The sequence below is a fragment of the Anabrus simplex genome, chromosome 3 (assembly GCF_040414725.1).
Source record: "Anabrus simplex isolate iqAnaSimp1 chromosome 3, ASM4041472v1, whole genome shotgun sequence".
Classification (NCBI taxonomy): Eukaryota; Metazoa; Arthropoda; class Insecta; order Orthoptera; family Tettigoniidae; genus Anabrus; species Anabrus simplex.
In genome coordinates, this window is record NC_090267.1 from 70,377,976 (window position 1) to 70,402,667 (window position 24,692).

The window sequence follows — 24,692 nt, forward strand, 5'->3', positions numbered from 1 at the left end:
AAGATAGTTTAATAATCGTTACCAACTTAATATATAATCAATCAATTTTGAAACATTTGCAAAAAGCCTAAGCACAAAGTGTTATATTTCCCCCCATTTGCTTATATTTGAAGTGAGGACGAGGGGATAATTTGGAAGATCTCCACCTAATTTTGTATTTTTTTGAATCTTTTCTTTTTTAAAATAGTAAGATACTCATTTCCCTGCCCTTTGTAACACTTTCCTTGTTTTGCTGATAATTTCGGACGTTTTCTATTGTCCTTCTCATTTTTGATAATAGAGACTGGTTGTGCAGTTGTACTTCCACTTACAACAATAATCACTACCACATCTCATAAGCTGCAGTAAATGTTAATCTCATAACTTCTGGGATGTAGGAGTGTAGCCAATAAGATTGAATTTTAAGGTGATCCTCATAACAAGACTTCATTCCAAAACCATTTAACTTCATAAGGATAATAATTATTTCAGACAATAACCCCACTCAATTGGTTGTAGAACGAGTGGACAGAGCTGTGGGAGTTGGGAATCCACAGCTCAGAGCGTCAATTACAGCCCAGTGTCCGGCTCTTGAATTGACATCAATTGTAGCTGAAGGCGCTCCAGAATGGATGGAATTCCGCGTACAGTCTGAAGTCCATCATAACAGAGACGTTTACTTATCAAATTAGATCTACAACAAACAGCTTTAAAAGTATCGACATGTTGTGATATCCTAAACCTTTACTGAAATATGATCCCAAAAGATGCACCATGTAACAAAATAAGGAATAGTACATCAGGAATGTCTTCGGTCGTCACACAAAAAGGTTTTAAATAAAGGGTATAAATCTCTTCGTATGGTATCGCCGGGCTGCGTGTCTCTGACGCTTGAGGCACTGGTCTTCTCACTCCAACTTGGCAGGTTCGATTCTGGCTTAGTCCGATGACATTTGAAGGTGCTCAAATACGTCACCTTTGTGTCAGCAGATTTACTGGAACGTGAACGAACTCATGTGGGGCAAACTTCCGACACCTCGGCGTCTCCAAAATCAGTAATTAGTGGGACGTAAAAACAATAACATTATTACCATATTGTTGTCAGGGGCTGTGGTAAGGATGTAAAAGGGAGGGTGTGTAAGTCACTGATAAGTTCCTACATTAAAGTATACTTTCAGTGATGGAGACCATCACCAGGATTACTTGGTTCGAGAACCAGGAAATGGAAAGCAGCACGATTTGTTCTGGGTTATTTCCAATACAAAGTAGTATTACGAAAAAATGCGAACGTTGGGTTCTGAAGACTTGAGAGTAAGGAGACGAGCTGCTTGACTAAGCGGTATGCTTCGAGCTATCAGTGGAGAGACGGTCACTTAGTTGAATACCATACAGATTTACCAAGAAATCATATGATATGGAGAAGAAGCAGTCACATGGAAACATCACCAAATTAGGCGTGACACATCTACAGTAAACACCAGATTTAAGGAATACGTCGTAATTACTGTACACTCAAACTGTTGAAGGTACAGTCAAGTGAAACAGTGAGGGATATATTTTGTATAAATTGTTAAATGTCCGGTCAAGAAGAATTCAAATTCCTGCTTAGTTTCTTTCAGTTGCAATGCCATAATTTCATATTCACATCTGTTTTATCGCAAAAAGACTTACTATTTTTTATATACAATTTAAATAATATATTTTGTTTTATCAAATGAATTCATAGTATTATTTCAATGACAGTAAAATATCTTAACCTCAAAATTAATGGGGAAACTGAACGCCAATCTCCTTTTCCCAGAACTTATATGGTATGTTGTCAAAAGTAAGCTTATTACCCCACACCCTGTTAGTATAAAATATTCTCACACCACACCACCGTCCTCAACCCAAACCACACCCCTAACCATAGAAAAGGAGATCCAGTAAACATACTACCTGCAACCACAGAACCCAACCAAACCCACTCCTCACAATTAAACAATTCTCAAACCACACAACAATCCCTACCAATGTCACAGTCACAAGCACACCCTTTAACAGCCAATGAAACCGCCACCACCCAGAATCGAACCCGTACCAACCGGAACAAACCTCGCCCACAAACATCACTCATATTCATGTGTTACAATTGCCTTCAATTAAACCATTCAGCAGCAACGTGTCCGAATCAAACCCGTTGCAACAGATGTGGTGATCACCGCTATCACGCTGTCTGCCTAGTTCCCCGAGATCAGGCCAAATGCGCCAACTGCAAAGGCCAACATGCCGCATCGTATCCTGGTTGTCCATTAATCAAAAAAGCCATAAAAGCCCACTACAAAGCAAGCAAGCAAGCACCTCTTCTACCCACAAGAGTCTCACCAACAAATCCCGTACCTATTAAACCTCACCCCTCCCACACATCACTTAAACTGCAAATCACAATCCATCCCCACCATAGAACTTCTCAAAAACCTCCTCTCTCTACTAACCAGCTCCACATAACTCAAGCCCCCCCCCCTCAATGAAGACCTTCCCTCCCAGAAACACTGCATGCCCCAACAACCCACTACGCATCCCTAAATACCATCTAACCCATTCAGATGACTAGCACCTTCCTAAGAACAAAAGTCTCCTTGCCACCACCACATTTCAATCACTTCACTTTCGTGATCCATTATATTCCCGAAATACTGGAATTATATACGGAATGAAACGACAAAGTCTACGCTCTAATGGGCCACATGTCAAGTTGAGATAAAGGACCCAGTGGGGTCGGGGATCTCAATCAAATCCACAGCGCTCCGAGAGACTCATGCTCACTTGCACTCCTTTTTAGAGAAACATTTAAAATCCTAAATGGGCTTATGGCCCGAAGTTGCAAAGGCTAAGCCTATACCATAAAGGGGTGACTAGACGCGAAATATCCCATGTTGACGTAACAGGCAAAAGAGCAAAGTCATCTCCGTACAGGCCATGAAGACCCTTGGTGGAGTGGAAGGTAAAGGCTTCCACTATCCGGCACTTGGTGGGGTAGAGTGGTTTTCGGGAGATAGTAGGTTCGAACCCCACTGTCGGCAGCCCTGAAAATGGTTTTCCGTATTTCCCATTTTCATACCAGGCAAATGCTGGGGCTGTACCTTAATTAAGACCACAGCCACTTCCTTCCACTTACACTTCCCTGTCCCATCGTCGCCACAAGACCCATCTCTGTCGGTGCGACGTAAAGAAAATAAAATAAAAGAAAAAGATTGCTTTTCTCTACGCCCGGCCACCTTTGCCCCCAGGAATGAACCTGGTACTTATTTTTGGTGTAGGCTGAGTGAACCTCAGGATCATACGAACCTTCGGAAGTGGAAATCTCGTTTCTTAACTGTTTCGACTTATTGATGAGGCATCGAACCCACGTCCTTCCGGAGAGCAAGTCTTTGAAGCGTCGGCCAGGCAGAACCTGGCGTAACAGGCAGGTGGACAATTTAAGATACCTATTGATCCGACTGTCTTAAAATTAATCATAAGAGCACTTGAAGCTGATTCGTGTAAGTCGTTTTCTTGTTCACCAGCGTTTGTCTTGCTTGGCACAGGATCCGCTAATTAGCTCTTCTGCGGCTAATGGATTCGGTTGTGGGACGTGATTTATGGAGGTAGAACATAATAATGGCAAAATGCCTGAACATGACTATGATACAGAAGTCCAAAACGCTATTCTTAGACCTCCTGCGTCTGATATGACATAACTATCGTGGGCAGGGACGATCTATGTTTTCTTTACACATGTCTGACAATACACAATTTGCGAATCGTTTTGTATGACATACTGAATATTTTTAATCGAAATAGAGACTACCGTATATCTTGTGCAGTCATATTTCCTAGGACGTCCAACGGGGGACTCGACGAACCCACTGCTTTGATATTTTAGATTTATTGAATGTGTGCGATATGTACAGATTGCCTCCTTGAACAGTGATTAGTTGATTGTCATTCTTAGCCATCAACCTCAAGGTCTCAGGTTCGATCTCTGGCTCTGTCAAAGTCAGCTTTATTTTTGTTTGCTTTTCTTTTTTTATTATTTGGTTATTTTGTATAATTTTTGTTTTGTTATATTTCTTTTTGTTCGTTTTTATTTTTATTTTACTTAGTTTTAAATTTATTATTTTTTAAAGTTTTCCTTATGTTATGCTTTTTATTTCTTTTATTCTTTAGTTGTATATTTTTATTTTTTCTGATTTACGATTTCGTTATTTTTATTTCTTTGTTTTTCATTTGTTTCTTTTTCTTTCTTTTTGTTTATTATTATTTTACTTATTTTCTGTTATTGATTGTTTTGTTGTTTTTTGTATTCCTTTCTTTTTCTTCTATATTTTCTTGTTTTATGTGTTCATCTTTGTTTTTGAAATTTCTATTTGTTTTTATTTCAATTTTTCCTATTCCCTCCTTGCTTTTTGTTTCTTTTGTTTTTGTTTTTACTTTTTAAATGTTATTATTTTTTGATCACAGCTTTTCAATACAAAAAAATGAATATTTACTAAAATCATTGCAAGTAGTCGGATTGTCTGGAATGGATTAATATTTTTTTTAAATGTCATTTGATAGTAAAAATTTCAGTGAATACTACATTGGCATGTTTGACAGCCTGATGGTATTTATTAGTTCGTGTTGGTTCTGGTTCCTGTCCCCGCTTGACGACTGCTCCATAGCCAACTCACCCCTCGCCTTTTATAGCCGATTGGCTTGGCGCGTGTAGGGGGAGTCAGCACTTGCACAGCCTCGCCGGGACAAGAGGCTAGAACCGTGAGGTCCCTTTTGCAAGAAAAGGTGACCCCACCCATGCTGTTTAATAAAAATTTCAAAATTTACACAGTAGATCGTCCACATACATTGTAAACAAAAATTACAAAGAAAGCAAATGTAACAAGAGAACTAATCAGACCCAAAATGAATATACAACTCTGCCTCACTGGAACTTGTCTGGTGGTCGTTTGCGTCTGGGGCTGCGTCGTAGTCCGGCCTTGGGTTTCCGTTGCATCTTCCGGAACCGTGTCGCTGGAGTCTCTCGTTCCGACGGCGTCGGCGAAGGCAGAGGGCTCCGCCTGGCCCGAGGGAGAGGGCTGGGCGGAGTCTGGATGATGGACGCGTCTACTGTTGAGCGGCTGCTTGAGCTGGAGGTGCTGCCGCCCCTCTTCCTCTTCCACCGCGACTGCCACGTCCCCTTCCTCTGGTTGGCTGGGTGCGGCTGACCGTCCTTTGTCGTAGAGGCTGGAATTGGAACCCGGCAGGCAACTCCGCAATCTCATCTCCGGTCGCCTGGTCGAGCTGGATCGCCGAGTTCCAACCCCTGGAGAGAGCAATGTAGAGGAGGTTTGCTCTGTTGAATGCGTATTTTATCTGGGCGTGGTCGAGAGAATACTACGCCGAGAGAAGCCAGAGCGTCGTTGCCACGTCGTGATGGTCTCGGCCGGTAGGCAGGGTATGGAGCATACCTTCCAGAGTTGAGGCGATTTGGTACACCCGATGGTCTGGCAGTGTCTCGAGGCCTTTGCTGTAGGTCTGAGGTCGAAGGCTGCGAAAGGGAAGTTCCTGATCCTCCTGGTAATTGTTGCCCCCGGTGTCGTCCAGGTCTTGTTCCTGTTCTAAAAAATGCTCCGTGAATGTCTGCATACTCCTGGCGACCTGGTTGACTATGAGTGTTAGGTCCTGCAGTGTTGGCTGGTTCTGTGGCTGTGGAAGCTGTTCACGCTGTGGCTGCTGTGGCGCTGGAGGTTGGACCTGAGGCTGTGGTGGCGGTTGCTGAGGTGGGCGCTCTTGAGACATCGTTCTTTGGATGATAAGTGGTGTTACTGTTTGCTGTCTCGTAGAACTCTGAGAAGTTCTGCTGGTACTGGGTGTCTGGCGTTCTTTTGGTCTAGCTACGTGCTTTATGACCCTGTAGGACAATGTTGTTTGCTTCTGTTGGCGGCCGTCTGACATTCTCCGATGGTCCGGCGAGGAGTCGGTGTGGGGGTACCAAATCTACCAAATCTCCTAAAGCATAACATGACAGTCTCTGTTATTAGCTGAAGTGTGCTCTGTCTCTTCTGCTGCCACTCGTTTCCACAAGATGGCATCACCGCTGAAAGTGAAGAAAAATTAACGAGAGATTTGACAGCTAGTTAAGGTATATTGGGCGGGCTCAAACGTTCGTTCCGGGCATCGGAAGTTTTATCACCAAACGCCTGACGACACTATCCCGGTGTACACTTTCGTTATGGACCTTGCCGAAACACCCCCTGCACCATAGGGTCAATAACCACACCCACCGAGGGATTCGTCAGTTCGTGTTTGTGATTGACGTTGACTGCATCAAGGTCAGAGTCCGGCTTGAGCTGTGGCAGAGAGCGGTTCGCTGTACTCTGCCTTCATTGCGTGTGACGTTGATGTGTTAATATTTTCCAGTAAAATAAAGTAAAGTGACAATAGGAACCAATAGCATTAGGAGAAATACAATCAAATGTGTATTTCCCCACGAGACAAATAAACCAGAGCCAGCGGACATTCATGAGTGGATTCAGCATACCTTAAAACTTAAAGCTGGTCAACTGGAAGCCATCCAACTCGACAATCTGGAAACCACTGTTTACATCAAACTAACCAGTAAGCTACTGATGGAGAAGATATTGCTAACTACAAACGAAAGTCACATGTACGAAAATTTAATGGTACCTTCTCTGATGACGTTATATCATATGCAGATGTTGATAATAAATTGGTCAGAATAATGAGCCTAAGACAGAAATGTCGAACGAGGAAAGAATATCATTTTTAGCAAGTATGGGACAGTACGGGAAATCTGAAGTGAACGATGGTCTTCAACCTACATCTACTATACAAATTTTATACTGTGCTACCAGAGCTATGCGCGTAGAACTTAAAACTGACATACCACAAATCGTGGCCATAGAGGGATATAAAGCGCACGTAATATATGAAGGGCAACCTAAATCTTGCTTTTACTGCAACGCTATGGATCATTTTACACAAGATTGCCTCCTAAGGCGAGACGAGACCAAAAACAAAACAGGGCCCAGATTACACAGTGAGACACTTGCTAACAGGGAACGTCATACTGATTCACCTGCTGTATTAGACGTGGAAACACCGAGCTCGATAGCTGCAGTCGCTTAAGTGCGGCCAGTATCCAGTAATCGGGGGATAGTGGGTTCGAGCCCCAATGTCGGCAGCCCTGAAGATGGTTTTCCGTGGTTTCCGATTTTCACACCAGGCAAATGTCGGGGTTGTACCTTAATTAAGGCCACGGCTGCTTCCTTCCAATTCCTAGGCCTTTCCTATCCCATCGTCGCCATAAGACCTATCTGTGTCGGTGTGACGTAAAGCAAATAGCAAAAAAAAAAAAGGACATGGATACTACCCACAAGCATATCTCACAGAGAAAAAACTGACCCAGTACAAACACAGGCTGCAGAGCAACACTAAGTGGATGAGTCATTTACCTACCCACTCCAATACCTTATCGCCAACAAAAGTCTGCTAGGCAGCTTCACCGAACGACACATCCCCACAGCAACAAATACAGCTATCAAAACAAGTCGACCACAAGCAACAAACATCCGATAATAGTCAACACAAGAATGAAGGTCATGTAGGAACAGAAATTTCTTTAATACACAACCGCTAACGGGAAATTGTAAATACACCTGTCAACGCTGAAGCGGAGAATGCTAGGACATTAGAGAAACCAGGAGAGAGGGAGACAAGTTTTCAACCACTGAACAAGGGTGTTATTCAAGACTCTTTTTCCAATAGCATGCAATGGGCCGACGAGTTCGAAGCGGAAACCTCAAATCGTATAGAAATACAAGAGAGGAAGTCAGGGGATCAAGAAAGCTTGAAGGCAAATGAGACGCCAATTCAAGAAATTGCCGTTTCGAAAAGCAAGACAAAACTAGAAACATATCGACCCTCGAGGGAGGAAACACAGAAGCCCTTCAACGGCAGAGGCCCGCGGCTACAGGCGAGTAGTGTAGGAGATACATGATATTGTCCCTCCCCCAGCTCCGTTGAATTTATTAGGAGAAGACACACGCATACTCTCACGAGGATGCTGTTAACATACACATTGATGATACTAAATATAAATTGTATACAAACTGCAAGTAAACAGTCGCTCCTTAAACAAATTATTCGTGACCAGGACGTGGGGGCGGGGTGCGTGACAACCAAAGACCTTGCTACCATTTCTGGATACGATAAAATTATTAATGTTAACGAGCACAAACGCTGTACAGTCATATACATTAAGAACAATATACCATACTCGGATACAGCACTCCTACCAAATTCTAGAGCAGAGCCATCCAACCATTGCGCACTGAGCAGTCAGACTTGCGCACCTTCTCCAACAACCACTACAGTGTGGCAGCGAGCAGACCCGAGACAGACGGACGATGTTCGGACCACGCTGACTGGGTACGTACGTACAGTCGTACGTCCGACGGCTTTTGTGGCTTTGTTGACATCATACTGATAGGGCTGTTTTGCCATAACAAATATACCGCATATACAAATCGAAAGGTACTCTGACGTATGGAATATCCAGGAAACGAAATCAAGTGTTAAGTAAAGAATACAGTAATGTGATTTATTGAAAACTGAAATTTGAACATATCTGAGAGGAAAATTCAACAAAATTATACTAATATGAACAAATAGTACCGACCATGAGTGACTTTTGCTCAGTCGTTTTCGCGATCTTTTACTTTTGGAGCAAACAATCTTCTCCAAATTGAGTAGGCCTACAATACTTCTGGACGAAGCTATTCTTAAACAATTGTGCAAGTTTCTATCGCTCATCGTTCCACGATGTTTACTTTTGGTAAGCTTGAGAACCGAAAAGAAACGCTCACAAATGTACGTTGAGCCGAACATTGACAGAACTTGACATGCATGATTATACAAAAGGGGGTATTCTTCTTTCGGAAAGCTGCTGTAAAATCTTCTAAACTTCGTGACATTAGAAAGTGGTCTTTAAGACTAACATTGCACTGCAGTTCAATCAACTCTAATTGAAATAGCTGTGGAACACTATCTGAATTAAGAGAAAACGGTGGAACAAATACATCTAACACCGCCTGGAGTTCTTACAATTCTGAAAATCTCTTTCTAAACTCTTCTTGTAATTTCCGAATTACCTGCAAGTACTCATCAAAGTCGACACCTTATTTTACAGTTTCAAACAATGGAAAATGTCCTGTGTCCCTTGCACGCATCTGGTTTACTCACAAACTCAATTTTCTTTTGAACACTTGAATTTTTTCCACCATATCGCAGATATTGTGCTTTTAGCCCTGAAGCTAAGTGTTCAAAGTATTCACATGGGCAGTAAAGTCACTTTAAAAGGCCAAGTCCGCCACCCACTTAGGATTACGCAAAAGAACTTCAGGCCGCCCTTTCATGTCATAAAATGTATCTATTGCATTCCGCAAGCAAAAAACTCAATGAAAGCACCTTCGCCTTGCTCAGCCATCTTACTTCTGCATGACACAGGATATCCGGATACTCCGTTTCGATGTCACCCAAGAACACTTTGAATATTTATTTTTTCTTTTTATTGCTATTTGCTTTACGTCGCACCGACACAGATAGGTCTTATGGCGACGATGGGACAAGAAAGGCCCAGGAATGGAAAGGAAACGGCCGTGGCCTTAATTAAGGCATTCATTAAGGTACAGCCCCAGCATTTGCCTGGAGTGAAAATGGGAAACCACGGAAAACCATATTCAGGGCTGTCGACAGTTGGGTTCGAACCCACTATCTCCCGATTGCGAGCTCACAGCTGCGTGCCCCTAACCGCACGGCCAACTCGCCCGGTACTCTTTGAATTGACGGTGCGTGAGTCCATGGGAGCGAAGAAAAGTTAACATTCGCACAACTGCTCCTATTACGTCTTTAATCTTGGCGAATTTTGCACAGATAGCCTCCTGGTGCTTCAAGCACTGGATCGCCGCCTTTAGGGACTATCGCCCTCAGCCATTCTTAATTTTAAATAGCTGAGGATCCCCGTGCGTAGACCACGTAAAGCAGGAGCTCCATTCGTAGTCGTTACACTCGTCAACCCCTCCTATTTTTATCCCATTGACTCAAAAACGCCGTCCACTGCTTGGAAAATATTGAAACCGGTAGTGGTGTCTTTGAGAGCTACCAAGTCTAGGAAATCCTCGGTGACTCAAAGATCGTCATCCACCCCTCGAATGAAAATAACGAGCTGAGCTGTGTCCGCGATGTCGGTTGATTCGTTGATGGCGATGGAAAAGGATACAATATTTGCTGCCTTCTCCATTAATTGCTGTTCCATATCAACGGCCATATCGTCTATTCTACGAGCCAAAGTTTAAGGGGAAAGAGAGCTTTTGTCAAATTTCTCAACTAGCTCCAAAGGACAAATACATGCAACCGCGTCTATTAGGCACTCCTTCATTACATTCCCTTCCGTGAAGGGTTTTCGAGCTTTGGCAATTCGCGGTGAACATTTGTAGCGTGCTCGTAAATTGGGTCCACCAATCTCACTCTCCTCAATCTCCTGTCAGACAAAAATACGGCAAGTCACAGTTTTAGTGTTCTTCAGTTACTAATTCAATCATTTCTTCATTCCCGTTTGTAAACAAGCATTTTAAAATTAAAACAATAATACTTACAGTACAGTGCTGCTTGAAATTTTCTTTCAATTCTTCCAACTTCGATTGGCGACTGGCGTCTCTCAAATCACAGTAATCATCCATGTGGTTGGCACTGTAGTGCTGCTCCAAATTGTGTTTCTTAAACACATTCAATCTCGGTGGCACACCATACAGTACATTTGGCGTGTCCTTTATAAGCTGTACAGAGAAATGAAATATCCCGTTCTGCCTTAAAGGCTACTGCTTCACCACTCCTTTTTTCTTTTTTTTTTCTGTATGATGTTCAGTCATGACAAGTGCGAAACTGATGTAGTTACACTCTGTCAACAAAGCGCTTCGGCGCGGCGGCCAGACCGCTCGCTCAGCCAGCCAAGCTCCTCCCACCACTACCGAAACTACCTTTAAAGCGCTAGGAGCACTGGCTTAGAGCGCGGGGAGCGCTGTTTGGATGGCCCTGGACTAGACTAGCGACTGATGGTTCGACTGCTCACTTCGGTGCGGCGGGCAGACCGCTCGCTCAGCCAGCCAAGCTCCTCCCACCACTACCGAAACTACCTTTAAAGCGCTCGGAGCACTGGCTTAAAGCTCGGGGAGCGCTGTTTGGATGGCACTGGACTAGACTAGCGACTGATGGTTCGACTGCTCGCTTCGGTGCGGCGGGCAGACCGCTCGCTCAGTCAGTCAAGCTCCTCCCACCACTACCGAAACTACCCTTCTCCAAAGCGCTGGAAGCACTGGCTTAGAGTGCGACCAGAGCGGTAGCGTTTGGATGGCCCTGTTCTAGGGGAATCAACATACGTATTCGGGACTTACTAATTGTAAACTGCTTTGCCCCATCAGGCTCACAAGCAAAGACGCAAAGACGGATATTCTATACCACAGAGATCCTTCCACTTATTTACAGACGTAGAGACAATATGATCATCTGAGGTAATTTTAACGCAGTAATATAACCCAAAGACAAAACAGGACAGTTCCAGGGATGTCCCACGCCATCTGATTTAATAAAAGGGCTACGTCTAAAAGACACATGGGAAGTGAAGCAACAGAGGTCAGCTGGATATACGAATTATTACCAAGGTGGCGCTTCTCGACTAGATAGAATATATGTCAGCGGGGCCTAAAAGACCAAATGAGCAAAACAGATGTATGATCAGTGGAATTTTCAAACCATTGTGTGTTTATTTGTAAGATACGACAACACGAGTAGGGACCAAGACGCGGATGAGGAATTTTGGAGGTTAAATGGATCTATTTTGAAGAACATCGACTTACAAGAAAGATTTTTGATTGAATGGCAAAAATGGAATACATACATACACTGATAAAGAGATACTCTTGATTAGTGGCTGTTATACGTTAAATCTCGCAGGATCTGGCTGTTAATGACATACAGTGCCGATAGGAGAAGGCAGTTAAACCAAACGACAGAATTATATTATAAATGCTTAAGACAAGGAGGATCTTACCAACCCTGATACATGCCGAAGAATAAACAAAACGAGAGCGCAGTTACTAACGATACAGCGAAGAGAAATGGAAGGTCTGAAAATTCAAGCGCAAGATCATCAAAAGAGAGCCAACCACCTTATATGAAACTGCAGGAGAGGACGTCAAAAATACATCCATCACATGGCAACATATAATGGACAATCAACGGATAGCCCTTAAATAATAAAAGAAATGGAGAAATGATGGAGAGCTTTTTTCAGTCATTGTGTAAAGAAGATTCGTCAAACATCATAAATCACCAGCAACCCATTCTTTGATGGTATAAGAGGAAGAATTCAGCTTAGGGAACAAGAAATCTTGACCCAAGACGTCACCTTAGCAGAAATCCACCAGGCAATACTACAGAGCGCGCCGAACAAATCTCCTGGTCCCGATGGCCTACGGAGAGCTTTTTACATGACATTTTGGTCCATCATTAGAGATGAAATTGTTGCAGCAATGAATGATGCCTGTATAAAGTAATTCATGACATTTTACCAGTAAACAGCAGACTTAATCACATTCGTATGATGGAGACGGATTTGTGCACTTCTGTCAACATAAAGAGACAATCCAACACAGACATATAACTTTTCTGAAGATTCGACCGACATGGAATAAATTTAAACATCATCGGACCTCCGAACACATATATCGCACCTGAATGGGTGACCCACCCTACGTTTAGTTTACAACCATCGCAACTGAACAGCGCTGTCGTGTTACTGTTAGGTTTTTTGTTGACTGTGTGCTGAAATCTTCTGAGCCTTACAGTGAACTCGAAAGAATGTACGAGATAAGTGACTATGTTATAAGGTGCATTCAGTGTCCGAAAAGGAAAAGATGGTTGGGAGAACATGTAGAGCATCTAAGTAATGTTCTATAAGTGTGAAGTCCTGGAAGTGCAAAGGGTAAATTATTGTAATTGACGTCAAGGTGATATTATAAGCTTTAAAACATGGAATCCTCAGGGATTTTCTACACGTAACACCTGACTCACAAGGGGGCATTCTCTACTCGTCACCACCTATTTCGCTCAAATTTGTAGAACACGCAGGGCTTGGCTAGAAAGGATAGCACCCGAAGTGGGAACTCCAGATGGCCAAGCGTATAGAAAATAAAAATAAAAAAATAAAAAAATAAAAAAAATTAAAAAATAAAATAAAAATAAAAATACAAATAAAAGTCCGCCTCTGTGGTGTAGTGGTTAGCGTGATTAGCTGCCACCCCCGGAGGTCCGGGTTCGATTTCCGGCTCTGCCACGAAAATTTGAAAAAAGTGGTACGAGGGCTGGAACGGGGTCCACTCAGCCTCGGGAGGTCAACTGAGTAGAGGTGGGTTCGATTCCCACCTCAGCCATCCTCGAAGTGGTTTTCCGTGGTTTCCCACTTCACCTCCAGGCGAATGCCGGGATAGTACCTAACTTAAGGCCATGGCCGCTTCCCTCCCTCTTCCTTGTCTATCCCTTCCAATCATCCCATCCCCCTCCAAGGCCCCTGTTCAGCATAGCAGGTGAGGTCGCCTGGGCGAGGTGCTGGTCATCCTGCCCAGTTTTACCCCCCGACCCAATGACTCACACTCCAGCACACTGCCATTGAGGCGGTAGAGGTGGGATCCCTTGCTGAGTCCGAGGGGAAAGCCAACCCTGGACGGTAAGCAGATTAATCATCATCATCATCATCATCATCATTATCATCATCTGTTTACCCTCCAGGTTCGGCTTTTTCCCTCGGACTCAGCGAGGAATCCCACCTCTACCGCCTCAAGGGCAGTGTCCCGGAGCTTCAGACTCTTGGTCGGGGGATACAACAGGGGAGAATGACCAGTACCTCGCCCAGGCGGCCTCACCTGCTATGCTGAACAGGGGCCTTGTAGAGGAATGGGAAGATTGGAAGTGATAGGCAAGGAAGAGGGAAGGAAACGGCCGTGGCCTTAAGTTAGGTACCATCCCGGCATTCGCCTGGAGGAGAAGTGGGAAACCACGGAAAACCAATTCCAGGATGGCTGAGGTGGGAATCGAACCCACCTCTACTCAGTTGACCTCCCGAGGCTGAGTGGACCCCGTTCCAGCCCTCGTACCACTTTTCGAATTTCGTGGCAGAGCCGGGAATCGAACCCGGACTTCCGGGGGTGGCAGCTAAGCACGCTGACCACTACACCTCAGAGGCGGACTACCATACGATTAATAATGAGTGATAAAGTGTGGATTTGTCGTCCGAATGTACGTAAATAGACGACAAAGAATAATTTTTTTGGCATCACATTTGTGTTGTTTTATTCCCGTGAAGGTATAGCCAACTAACAAACCAGAATGAAAATTTATGCAGTGTATGGAGAAGGCGCAGTGACGAATCGGGCATGCCACAAGTGGCATTCACGATTTCGATCGGGGAATTTCTCTCTAAAAGACAAACCGTTCAGGGGACGGCCTGTGGTGGCAGACGTGGTAAAAATAACCTTGCAGAAAAATGGCGATGTATTGATGATAACAATGGGTCTTGCTGTGGGAAATAAACTGTTTTTAGGACACTATTATTCTATCTTCTGTATAAAAAGTAATGTCTCTGTTGTGGATGACGTGCGACATGTTTGATGAAGTCCATATCCCATTCCCACCAACTGGTCTGTCGCACCTGCGCTGTGGGTGGCAGTATTTGCAGGCGTTACCAGTGCTTGAAAAGTAGGCAAGAAGTAAACGAAGTTGTGAAACAACCCTGTAGTGCTAAGCTTTTGTAATATTGTGAAATTATTGATGATAAGAGTAGGTACAATTAAAACAAGAACATTATTTCAAAACATTTTACTTATAATTTATTAAAAAGGGTACAGATCACAGATCACTTGATGTCCGCCACTCGACCAATGAGCAGGATAGAGTCCGTGACGATGTCCCGTACAAGCAGGATGAAGGGCCTGTTGGCAATGAACTCCCTCTCACCGCTCTTGCGTGACGGAACTGAAAACAATAAAAGTGAAACATAACCTCAGGACCACTGAGCAACCTGTAACATCGCTAGAACCAGCTAATGTTAGATTTCATCTTTCTTTCCTTATCCGTTTACCCTCCAGAGTTGGCTTTTCCCTCAGACCATCTCAATGGAAGTGTCCTGGAGCTTCCAATTTTGGGTTGGGGTACAAAAGGGGAGAAGGACCAGTACCTCGCCCAGGTGGCCTCACCTGCTATGCTGAACTGCGGCCTTGTGAGGGGTATTGGAAGATTGGAAGGGATAGACAAGGAAGAGGGAAGGACGCACCCGTAGCCTTAAGTTAAGTACCATACCGATATTTGCCTGAAAGAGAAGTGGGAAAACACGAAAAACCACTTCTAGGATGACTGAGGAGGGAATCGAACCCCTTCTACTCAGTTGATCTCCCGAGGCTGAGTGGATCCCGTTCCAGCCCTCGTATCACTTTAAAAATGTTGTGGCAGAGCCAGGAATTGAACTCGGGCCTCCGTGGTTGGCAGCTTATCACGCTAACCATTACACCACAGAGGCGGACTAATGTTATGCAATCATATATGTTATTTCTCAGAGTTTTTTTTTTTGCTGGTACGCCATATCTTGCGTAATACTTTACCAAAATTAATGACTGAGACAGCATTTTGAAGGTTACTTTCCCCGTTGATGACTAAAAGTAAGCAATTAATTTAAATTTAATGTTTCCGTAAAAATTTTATTTTAAAATCCTTCTTTGTATAAATAATGTAGAAGGCGCTATCAGATGACAACCTGTTTAACTATCATGCACCACAGCTCTCGGTTGGAGTTGGTTATATTGTTTAAAGCATGAAGAAGGCGCCATCTATTTAAAATCTGATTTTGAAACAAGTGAGTACCGTATACTTTTATTGCTCTTAAGTTCAATAACATTGTTCTGCCAATTCATTCCACGATGCAAAGAGGCACAACAGGCAGGCCGAGAGGGGTACCTCCAACCAGAGGCCGTACCACACCATTGGAACGTGGCATAGATCACAGAAGGAAAAATCCAGAAGTGACGAACAAAGACAACTTTGACTTCAGAAAGATAGAGATGCTCAGCGCAATCGCAAGCAAGACACATTCAATGCTAAACGAATAGGTTAGTGCAAGATAACAACTTTGTGTCATCACCTTCATCAAAACATCAATGCTTTAAGACAATTATATAAACTTACAAAAACAAAAAAAAACAAAAAAAAATTGTTCTGCCCGTCTTATCCCTAAAGATAATGAACACACAGTGTTGGTGATGTGGACAAAATATGGGTACATTACCCTGCAAGGTTGTTTTCAGGGTAGTTCAGTGACAGTTCAGCTACCATGTGTTGCCACATGCAAAAGGTTAATTTGGAGACCATATAAGTTGACGAAGAGCTCCAAAACCTCATAGGGCAGAATGATGACTATACTAAGAACCACCTAGAAAATATTAGACAATTGAAGACTTGGAATGAAGAAGGCTCTAAGTGCCAAAATAATAGTTTTGAGAAAAATTAGTTTAAAGTATAGAAGGGACTGACATGGAGAATAGAGTATGCCATCTGTTGATAGATATTGTTACTACACCATGATTCGTGGCAGTTCGAGCCCTTTATACATTGTTGAGGCTTTGCGTGTAGATTATATTTCACACAATAACACAAAATGTGTAACTTTTGCACTTAGCGCCTTATTTATTTCAGATCTTCGATTTAACAATGCTCTGCATTTGCTTCGATTCAGATTAACTCGGTTGACATTCCTGACAGAAGTCCATATTGTTTTAAATTACATGGATGGGTGTATCATATGGTAGGAAGTTCGCAACCTCCTGCACAACTTGCACCAACTTACGATGGACTTTTCATTGTAGGTTTCGATACTGTATTGCAATATCGAATGTACAATGAAGCCGATAGAAACTATTGCAAAGAAATAATGGTTAGACATCAAGTGATGCTTTGTACACATAATCCTTACCGACAGTTGTTTAAATATACAAAGGATGAAGCTGACACTATAGCAGATTTTAAATTACATTTCACGACTAACAATGCATTTCATCCTCGAAAATCCAATGCGCCTACAGTGCTGCTTTTGTTACTGATGACGGAACACCACCAGGCAAAGTTCATTTTGTCATCTATTCTAAAAGATCTGCTGCACTTACTAAAAAAAAATCTTACTTGAACCCCCATTCTGATCCAATGTGCTATCCATTGCTTTTCTTACATGGTAATTCTGGATGGACTATAGGTAACCCACACGTTCATGTTCATGCTACTGCGTTGAGAAGAGTCACAACTCAATTACAGTACTATTGCTATCGTTTAGCAGTTACAGATGGTTTCAGTATCCTTTATGCTTCAGGTAAATTATTTCAACAATATATTGTTGACAGTTACGTCAAAGTAGAAGATTCCAGGTTGGCATTCGTTCGATCGCATTAACAAAGAGCTGATAGTTACAGGTTCGATGGAATTTATTAACTCTTATGCTGGACAAAGAGGGACATTTAGGAGAATTCCTGTTTTCAGAGAAGTCTTGTAAAGTAAAGAAGTTTGAGAACATAATTCAAATCTGACCAAGACAGTATCTATTTATTTACGAGGTAATATCTACTTCTTAAATGTTGTACAATTAAACATATTGTATATATAATAGTACGTCTCTGTAGTGTAGGGTTAACATGATTTGATTCCATTCCCAGAGGACCGGATTCGATTCTCGGCTCTGCCACGAAATTTAAAAAGTGGTACGAGGGCTGGAACGGGGTCCATTAAGCCTCTGGAGGTCAAGTGAGTAGAAGGGAGTTCAATTCCCATCTCATCCATCCTCTAATTGCTTTTCCGTTGTTTTCCCACTTCTCCTCCAGGCAAATGCGGGATGGTACCTAACTTAAGGTCACAGCCGTTTCCTTCCCTGTCTCTTGCCTATCCCTTACAATCTTCCAATCCCACCGCAAGGCCTTAGAAAACAAAGAGGCGTTCCTCGAGTGGTTCTTCTTTCCATATGTAGACATGCTGCATATCGTAGTTTCAGCAGCAGTTGAGCTCTGTCGGTGGTACTTTTGTTGCTTTGTACTTTACCCGTAATGTTCTCACCTAGGTACCGGAAGCTGTCGACTCTTTCTACCACTTGGCCTTTTACATTCCAATCGGTCTTCGTATTCACTACCTTCGTCTTGTTGTAGGCTATTTTAGGCCAACCTTACCTGCAGTATCGGCTAGGTTTGCTAGTGCCAACTCCGCGTCTTCTTCCTTTTCATGTAACAATACCATATCATCTGCGAAGGCAAGGCAAATCCACTATGACATTGTGTTTGATCTGATATCCAATGTGTACACATTCTATTCAACTCTCTCCACTGTTTCACCACTTCATCCAAAACTATGTTAAATAATATTGGCGAACGACCATCCCCTTGTCGGACTCCTGTCTTCATTTTGAAGCTGTCTGACAACATACTCCGGTATCTTACTCTAGCGGTTGTAGCCTTCAATGTTTACTCCACCAATGCACGTGTCGTAGAATCCAGTCCTCTGTCGCGTACGATGTTCAGTAGAGTGTTCCTGTCTATCGAGTCGTAGGGTTTTGCGAAGTCTACAAATGTCACTATTGTGTTCTATGATTCTCTTGAGTCCAAAGATCTGTTCTACTCAGTTTCTCCCTTTCCGGAAACCACTCTGGTATTCTCCTACGGTCGATTCGAGTTGTGTTTGGACTCTTATTGGTATTATACGTTTAATTTCATGGTGTTATTCCTGTAATTGTTGCTGTGATTGTGCCAAATTAGAGTTTCCAGCAAAGAAATGTTTCGATGGTGTACGGCCGCATTGCCCAAATCAGAATTTCCTATTTTTTATCCCCCGTCCCCCCATATCAAGATGGCGGCACAACCTGCCAGACGAGGTAGAAAATTGAAATTTGGTGACATTATAGCTTTTGGTCCGTAACCGACGGAAAAATTCCAAAATGTTCAAATTTTTCCCTTTTCCCCCCAAAGATATCGAAATATGGAGGCAATTTTAATGACTGTGCAGACATTCCTTTTGAGCTATTTGTTGGCTAAACGGTAAGTCGTATCAGAAAACGGATGGCACAATTTGTCTTCAATTCGGTCCTATGGCATTTTGTCGTATCTCTCTCCCTTATACGTTAGATTTGGCCGTATTCCTGGATTGTTCGTAAATTTGGTGTTTTTTACAGGTATATTTCATGGTTTGACACACTTATATGAATGATAGGATCATCAAGTTGGGTTCGCACATTGGCACGATCAACGGTCATATGTGGACCAAATTTCATGATTCTAGCTCATACATAAGTAGGCAAAAAGTAATGTAAAACGTTACAAATGTACCCAAATTTCACCGTATTCAAATTTCGAACTCAATTTACTCCCTAAATAGTGAAGATACAAGGATATGGTTTAGAAACAGACATTTAGAGCGTTAAATGAGGCGTCTGATGGACCGTTTATTAATATCATGCACCGTTTAGGAGATATGAATCTCGAAGTGGAAGTCTGCACTTTTCAACGTGCTCATGCTTATCCGTCATCTATATATATAAAAGCAAGTCGGTCTGGAGCGATGTATATATAAATATTTTAAAATTAAAAAAAACGTGAATTAATGAGGCACTTCGAGAAATCTCAGAAATTTGAAACTTGGTACGGGAGAAGCTGATGACCCCAGGATCCCTAGAAAAATCGAAAATTCTCAAAATTCCCTCAAGGGGGCACACTGGGGGCTCAAATTTTGGGCTCAGCATAAGAACGCAATCGTATAATTTATCCAAAACGACAACCTATAAGTTTCGGGGGCTTAAAAATTTTCTGGAATTTCCTATTTTTTATCCCCCGTCCCCCCATATCAAGATGGCGGCACAACCTACCAGACGAGGTAGACAATTGAAATTTGGTGAAATTGTAGCTTTTGGTCCCTAAAGGACGGGAAAATTTCAAGATGTTCAAATTTTTCACTTTTTACCCCCAAAGATATCGAAATAAGGAGGCAATTTTAATGACTGTGCAGACATTCTTTTTGAGCTATTTTTTGGCTAAACGGTGAGTCGTATCACAAAACGGGTGGCACAATGTCGCTTCAATTCGGAGTGATCTACAACTTTGGTCCTGTGACATTTTGTCGTATCTCTCTCTCCCTTATACGTTAAATTTGGCCGTATTTCTGGACTGTTCGTAAATTTGGTGATTTTTACAAGTATATTTCATTGTTTGACACACTTATAAGAAGGATACAATCATCACTTTGGGTGCGCACATTGGCACGATTAGGGGCCATATGTGGACCAAATTTCATGATTCTAGCTTATACATAAGTAGGCAAAAAGTAATGTAAAACGTTACAAATGTACCCAAATTTCACCGTATTCAAATTTCGAACTCAATTTACTCCCTAAATAGTGAAGATACAAGGATATGGTTTAGAAACAGACATTTAGAGCGTTAAATGAGGCGTCTGATGGACCGTTTATTAATATCATGCACCGTTTAGGAGATATGAATCTCGAAGTGGAAGTCTGCTCTTTTCAACGTGCTCATGCTTATCCGTCATCTATATATACAAAAGCAAGTCGGGCTGGAGCGATGTATATATAAATATTTAAAAATAAAAAAAAAGACGTGATTTAATGAGGCACTGCGAGAAATCTCAGAAATTTGAAACTTGTACGGGAGTAGCTGATGACCCCAAGATATGGCCAGAAAGTGCGTCTTATCGTACAATCCGTTTTTCGATCTGATGTACCGTTAGCAGCAGTTATTCTGTAAATGATGGGTTAACATCCTTATACTTCCGTATGACGACTATATTCTTTCATTCACGTCGATTTGCAGCAGTCTAGAAAGGGTTTGTCTGCCATTGGTATTAAATACATTGCAAATCGATAGTGACTGTCAGAAGGAGGGCTTCTACTATTGTTTTCAGTCCTCCCCACATCGACTTTGACAGGCAGTAAGAATGGGATCGTCCTCCATCTCTTGTGCACTATTTTAATGCATAATTCCCTTCTCGATTCGACTAGCAGAACTCTAGGGAACGTGCAATTTTTTTCAAAACTATTTTTGCCCGATCCTGTTTGTCAGTAGGCAAGGTTGTCTTCCATATAAACAAATTGATCCATCTAAAATGTGACTGACGATAGGCATAGTGGCCTGCTATTATAATGGAATCTCACCAACTCGGTGTGACTGGCAGGAAGCTGACTGGCATTAGAAAATGCGTCTGCCATTTTAAAGATAAGATCGCAACTCACTTTTGACTGGCAGTAAGGAAGGTCCTTGCAAATATAATAAAAGTTCCTCAACTGTAATCTATCTGAAAATAGGAATTGGGGTCTGCCATTGTAATGAAACCTCCCCAAATCGATTTTGGCCGCGCACTAGGCAATGGGGTCTGCCGTTAAATGAAAATTACCTTCTTCGTTGTGAATTGCAGTAAACAAGTGGACTTGCCGTTATCATCGCAATTCCGCAAATCACACTTTCATTGGAAACAACGTCTGTGGATTTCACAATACTAATTCTCGGATAAAGCCAAGACAAATCCCTATTTAAAAATCTTATTCAATTCATGTGCACTAATATACTTCGATATCCGTATACAATGTAGAGTACCGTAGCGAAGCACGGGTACATTTGCTAGTATTTGTATAAAGCAAACAGTAATTACGAAGCGAGGCAATGTTAAAACGTCAGACGAAGACTTAACGATATACCAACATCCCAGGCGGATCCGGGGACGCTCGGAGATGTCTGAGGAAATTACGCAATTATACTCTCGGCCTGCTGGAGGACGCCCTAGTACGCCTGTGAGGTTCATAGAATGAGCAGAAATAAATACAAGTATTGACCAGATTAGAGAGCAACCTTCCCCTTCAGCACAGAGTCGCAGATCCGTACGCACCGGGGAAAGTATAGTGTAAATAGTATTCAGGGCTGCATCCATTTCTTCCCTAAGGGGGAAGATGTCGTGTATACAGATCTCCCCAAGGGTCGAAATGGTGGACGGTCAGCTAAGTGGCAGCCGGGAATCGATCCCGGAGTATCGGGAAAGGAACAACCCAGTATAGGAATATTAAGTTGTAATAATGTTTATGTCCGTCTCTGTGGTGTAGTGGTTAGTGTGATTAGCTACAAGTCCTGGAGGCTCGGGTTCGATTCCCGGCTCGCCACGAAATTTGAAAAGTGGAACAAGGGCTGGAACGGGGTCAACTGAGTAGAGGGGGGTTCGATTCCCTCCTCAGCTATCTGGAAGTGGTTTTCCGTGGTTTCTCACTTCTCTTCCAGGCAAATGCCTGGATGGTACCTAACATAAGGCCACGGCCGCTTCCTTCCACCTTCCTTGTCTATCCCTTCCAATCTTCCCATCCCCCGACAAGGCCCCTGTTCAGCATAGCAGGTGAGGCCGCCTGGGCGAGGTACTAGTCATTCTCGCCAGTTGCATCTCCCGACCCAAACGTCTCACGCTCAGGACACTGCCCTTGTGGCGGTAGAGGTGGGACTCCTCTCTGAGCCCGAGGGAAAAATCAACCCTGGAGGGTAAACATATTGAGAAGGATAATGTTTATATTGTAATGACATGAAATTATATTTAATGCTATTATATTTTATGAATTCAGTAATGAAGGAAAATACTCTAGTAAACCAGAGTAAGAAAATGTCTTAGCCGGGCGGTGAGCTTGCTCCACATTGTTTACGACCATGGACTGACAAACCAATGGTTAAGTAGGCCGTACAAGAGTACGCGGCTTCTGCCAACAAGGTTATCAAAGACAGTATTCCCAGTGCAGGGATTTTCCAGCCAAGACAGAGAAGTAAGGGTGCAGAGTAAAATATGGAGATTATCGTATCCTGAAGACCATCAGAAGGCAGCACTTAGCGGGGTAAATACACTGACTGACAGAGCAAATGCAACACCAAGAAGGAGTGGTTCGAAAGGGATGAAAGTTGGGGAAAAAACAGAGACGGCACGGACGAATAATTGATGTTTATTTCAAACCGATATGCAGGTTACACAATGCGCACGGCATCGACTCAGTATGATGTAGGACCACCGCGAGCGGCGATGCACGCAGAAACACGTCGAGGTACAGAGTCAATAAGAGTGCGGATGGTGTCCTGAGGGATGGTTCTCCATTCTCTGTCAACCATTTGCCACAGTTGGTCGTCCGTACGAGGCTGGGGCAGAGTTTGCAAACGGCGTCCAATGAGATCCCACACGTGTTCGATTGGTGAGAGATCCGGAGAGTACGCTGGCCACGGAAGCATCTGTACACCTCGTAGAGCCTGTTGGGAGATGCGAGCAGTGTGTGGGCGGGCATTATCCTGCTGAAACAGAGCATTGGGCAGCCCCTGAAGGTACGGGAGTGCCACCGGCCGCAGCACATGCTGCACGTAGCGGTGGGCATTTAACGTGCCTTGAATACGCACTAGAGGTGACGTGGAATCATACGCAATAGCGCCCCAAACCATGATGCCGCGTTGTCTAGCGGTAGGGCGCTCCACAGTTACTGCCGGATTTGACCTTTCTCCACGCCGACGCCACACTCGTCTGCGGTGATTATCACTGACAGAACAGAAGCGTGACTCATCGGAGAACACGACGTTCCGCCATTCCCTCATCCAAGTCGCTCTAGCCCGGCACCATGCCAGGCGTGCACGTCTATGCTGTGGAGTCAATGGTAGTCTTCTGAGCGGACGCCGGGAGTGCAGGCCTCCTTCAACCAATCGACGGGAAATTGTTCTGGTCGATATTGGGACAGCCAGGGTGTCTTGCACATGCTGAAGAATGGCGGTTGACGTGGCGTGCGGGGCTGCCACCGCTTGGCGGCGGATGCGCCCATCCTCGCATGCTGACGTCACTCGGGCTGCGCCTGGACCCCTCGCACGTGCCACATGTCCCTGCGCCAACCATCTTCGCCACAGGCGCTGCACCGTGGACACATCCCTATGGGTATCGGCTGCGATTTGACGAAGCGACCAACCTGCCCTTCTTAGCCCGATCACCATACCCCTCGTAAAGTCGTCTGTCTGCTGGAAATGCCTCCGTTGACGGCGGCCTGGCATTCTTAGCTATACACGTGTCCTGTGGCACACGACAACACGTTCTACAATGACTGTCGGCTGAGAAATCACGGTACGAAGTGGGCCATTCGCCAACGCCGTGTCCCATTTATCGTTTGCTACGTGCGCAGCACAGCGGCGCATTTCACATCATGAGCATACCTCAGTGATGTCAGTCTACCCTGCAATTGGCATAAAGTTCTGACCACTCCTTCTTGGTGTTGCATTTGCTCTGTCAGTCAGTGTAGCTCGGAAACGCCCAAAACCCAGCTCTTAAGGTAGTGGGAAGGGACTGACCTTTGCTTTACTGTGGGTGGATAAAAGCAAGAATTCAAGATGTCAGAAGAGGATTCTCGACAGTGAACTTGCATACAGTTGTACCATGACGAATATAAGAACCAAGTGTGATGACTCATCGAGTTCAGGCGCGCCCCGCCAGGCAGCGCTAGAGTTTGGTAGCTCCACAATACCTATCAGCTGGTCTTAGGAATGGTGACACAGGAAACGTATTACTCC

At 43.6% G+C, this 24,692-nt stretch overlaps 1 protein-coding gene across 1 annotated transcript in view; it reads right to left on the reverse strand.

The window, feature by feature from the left end:
* Positions 1 to 14,948: 14,948 nt before the first annotated feature.
* Positions 14,949 to 24,692, reverse strand: part of LOC136866659 (serpin B3) — a 229,936-nt gene continuing 220,192 nt past the window's right edge. The window contains exon 7 of the mRNA XM_067143777.2: positions 14,949 to 15,081. Within this exon, the coding sequence (XP_066999878.2) occupies positions 14,963 to 15,081 (119 nt within the window). The 3' untranslated portion in view covers positions 14,949 to 14,962. The remainder of the gene's footprint in view (positions 15,082 to 24,692) is intronic.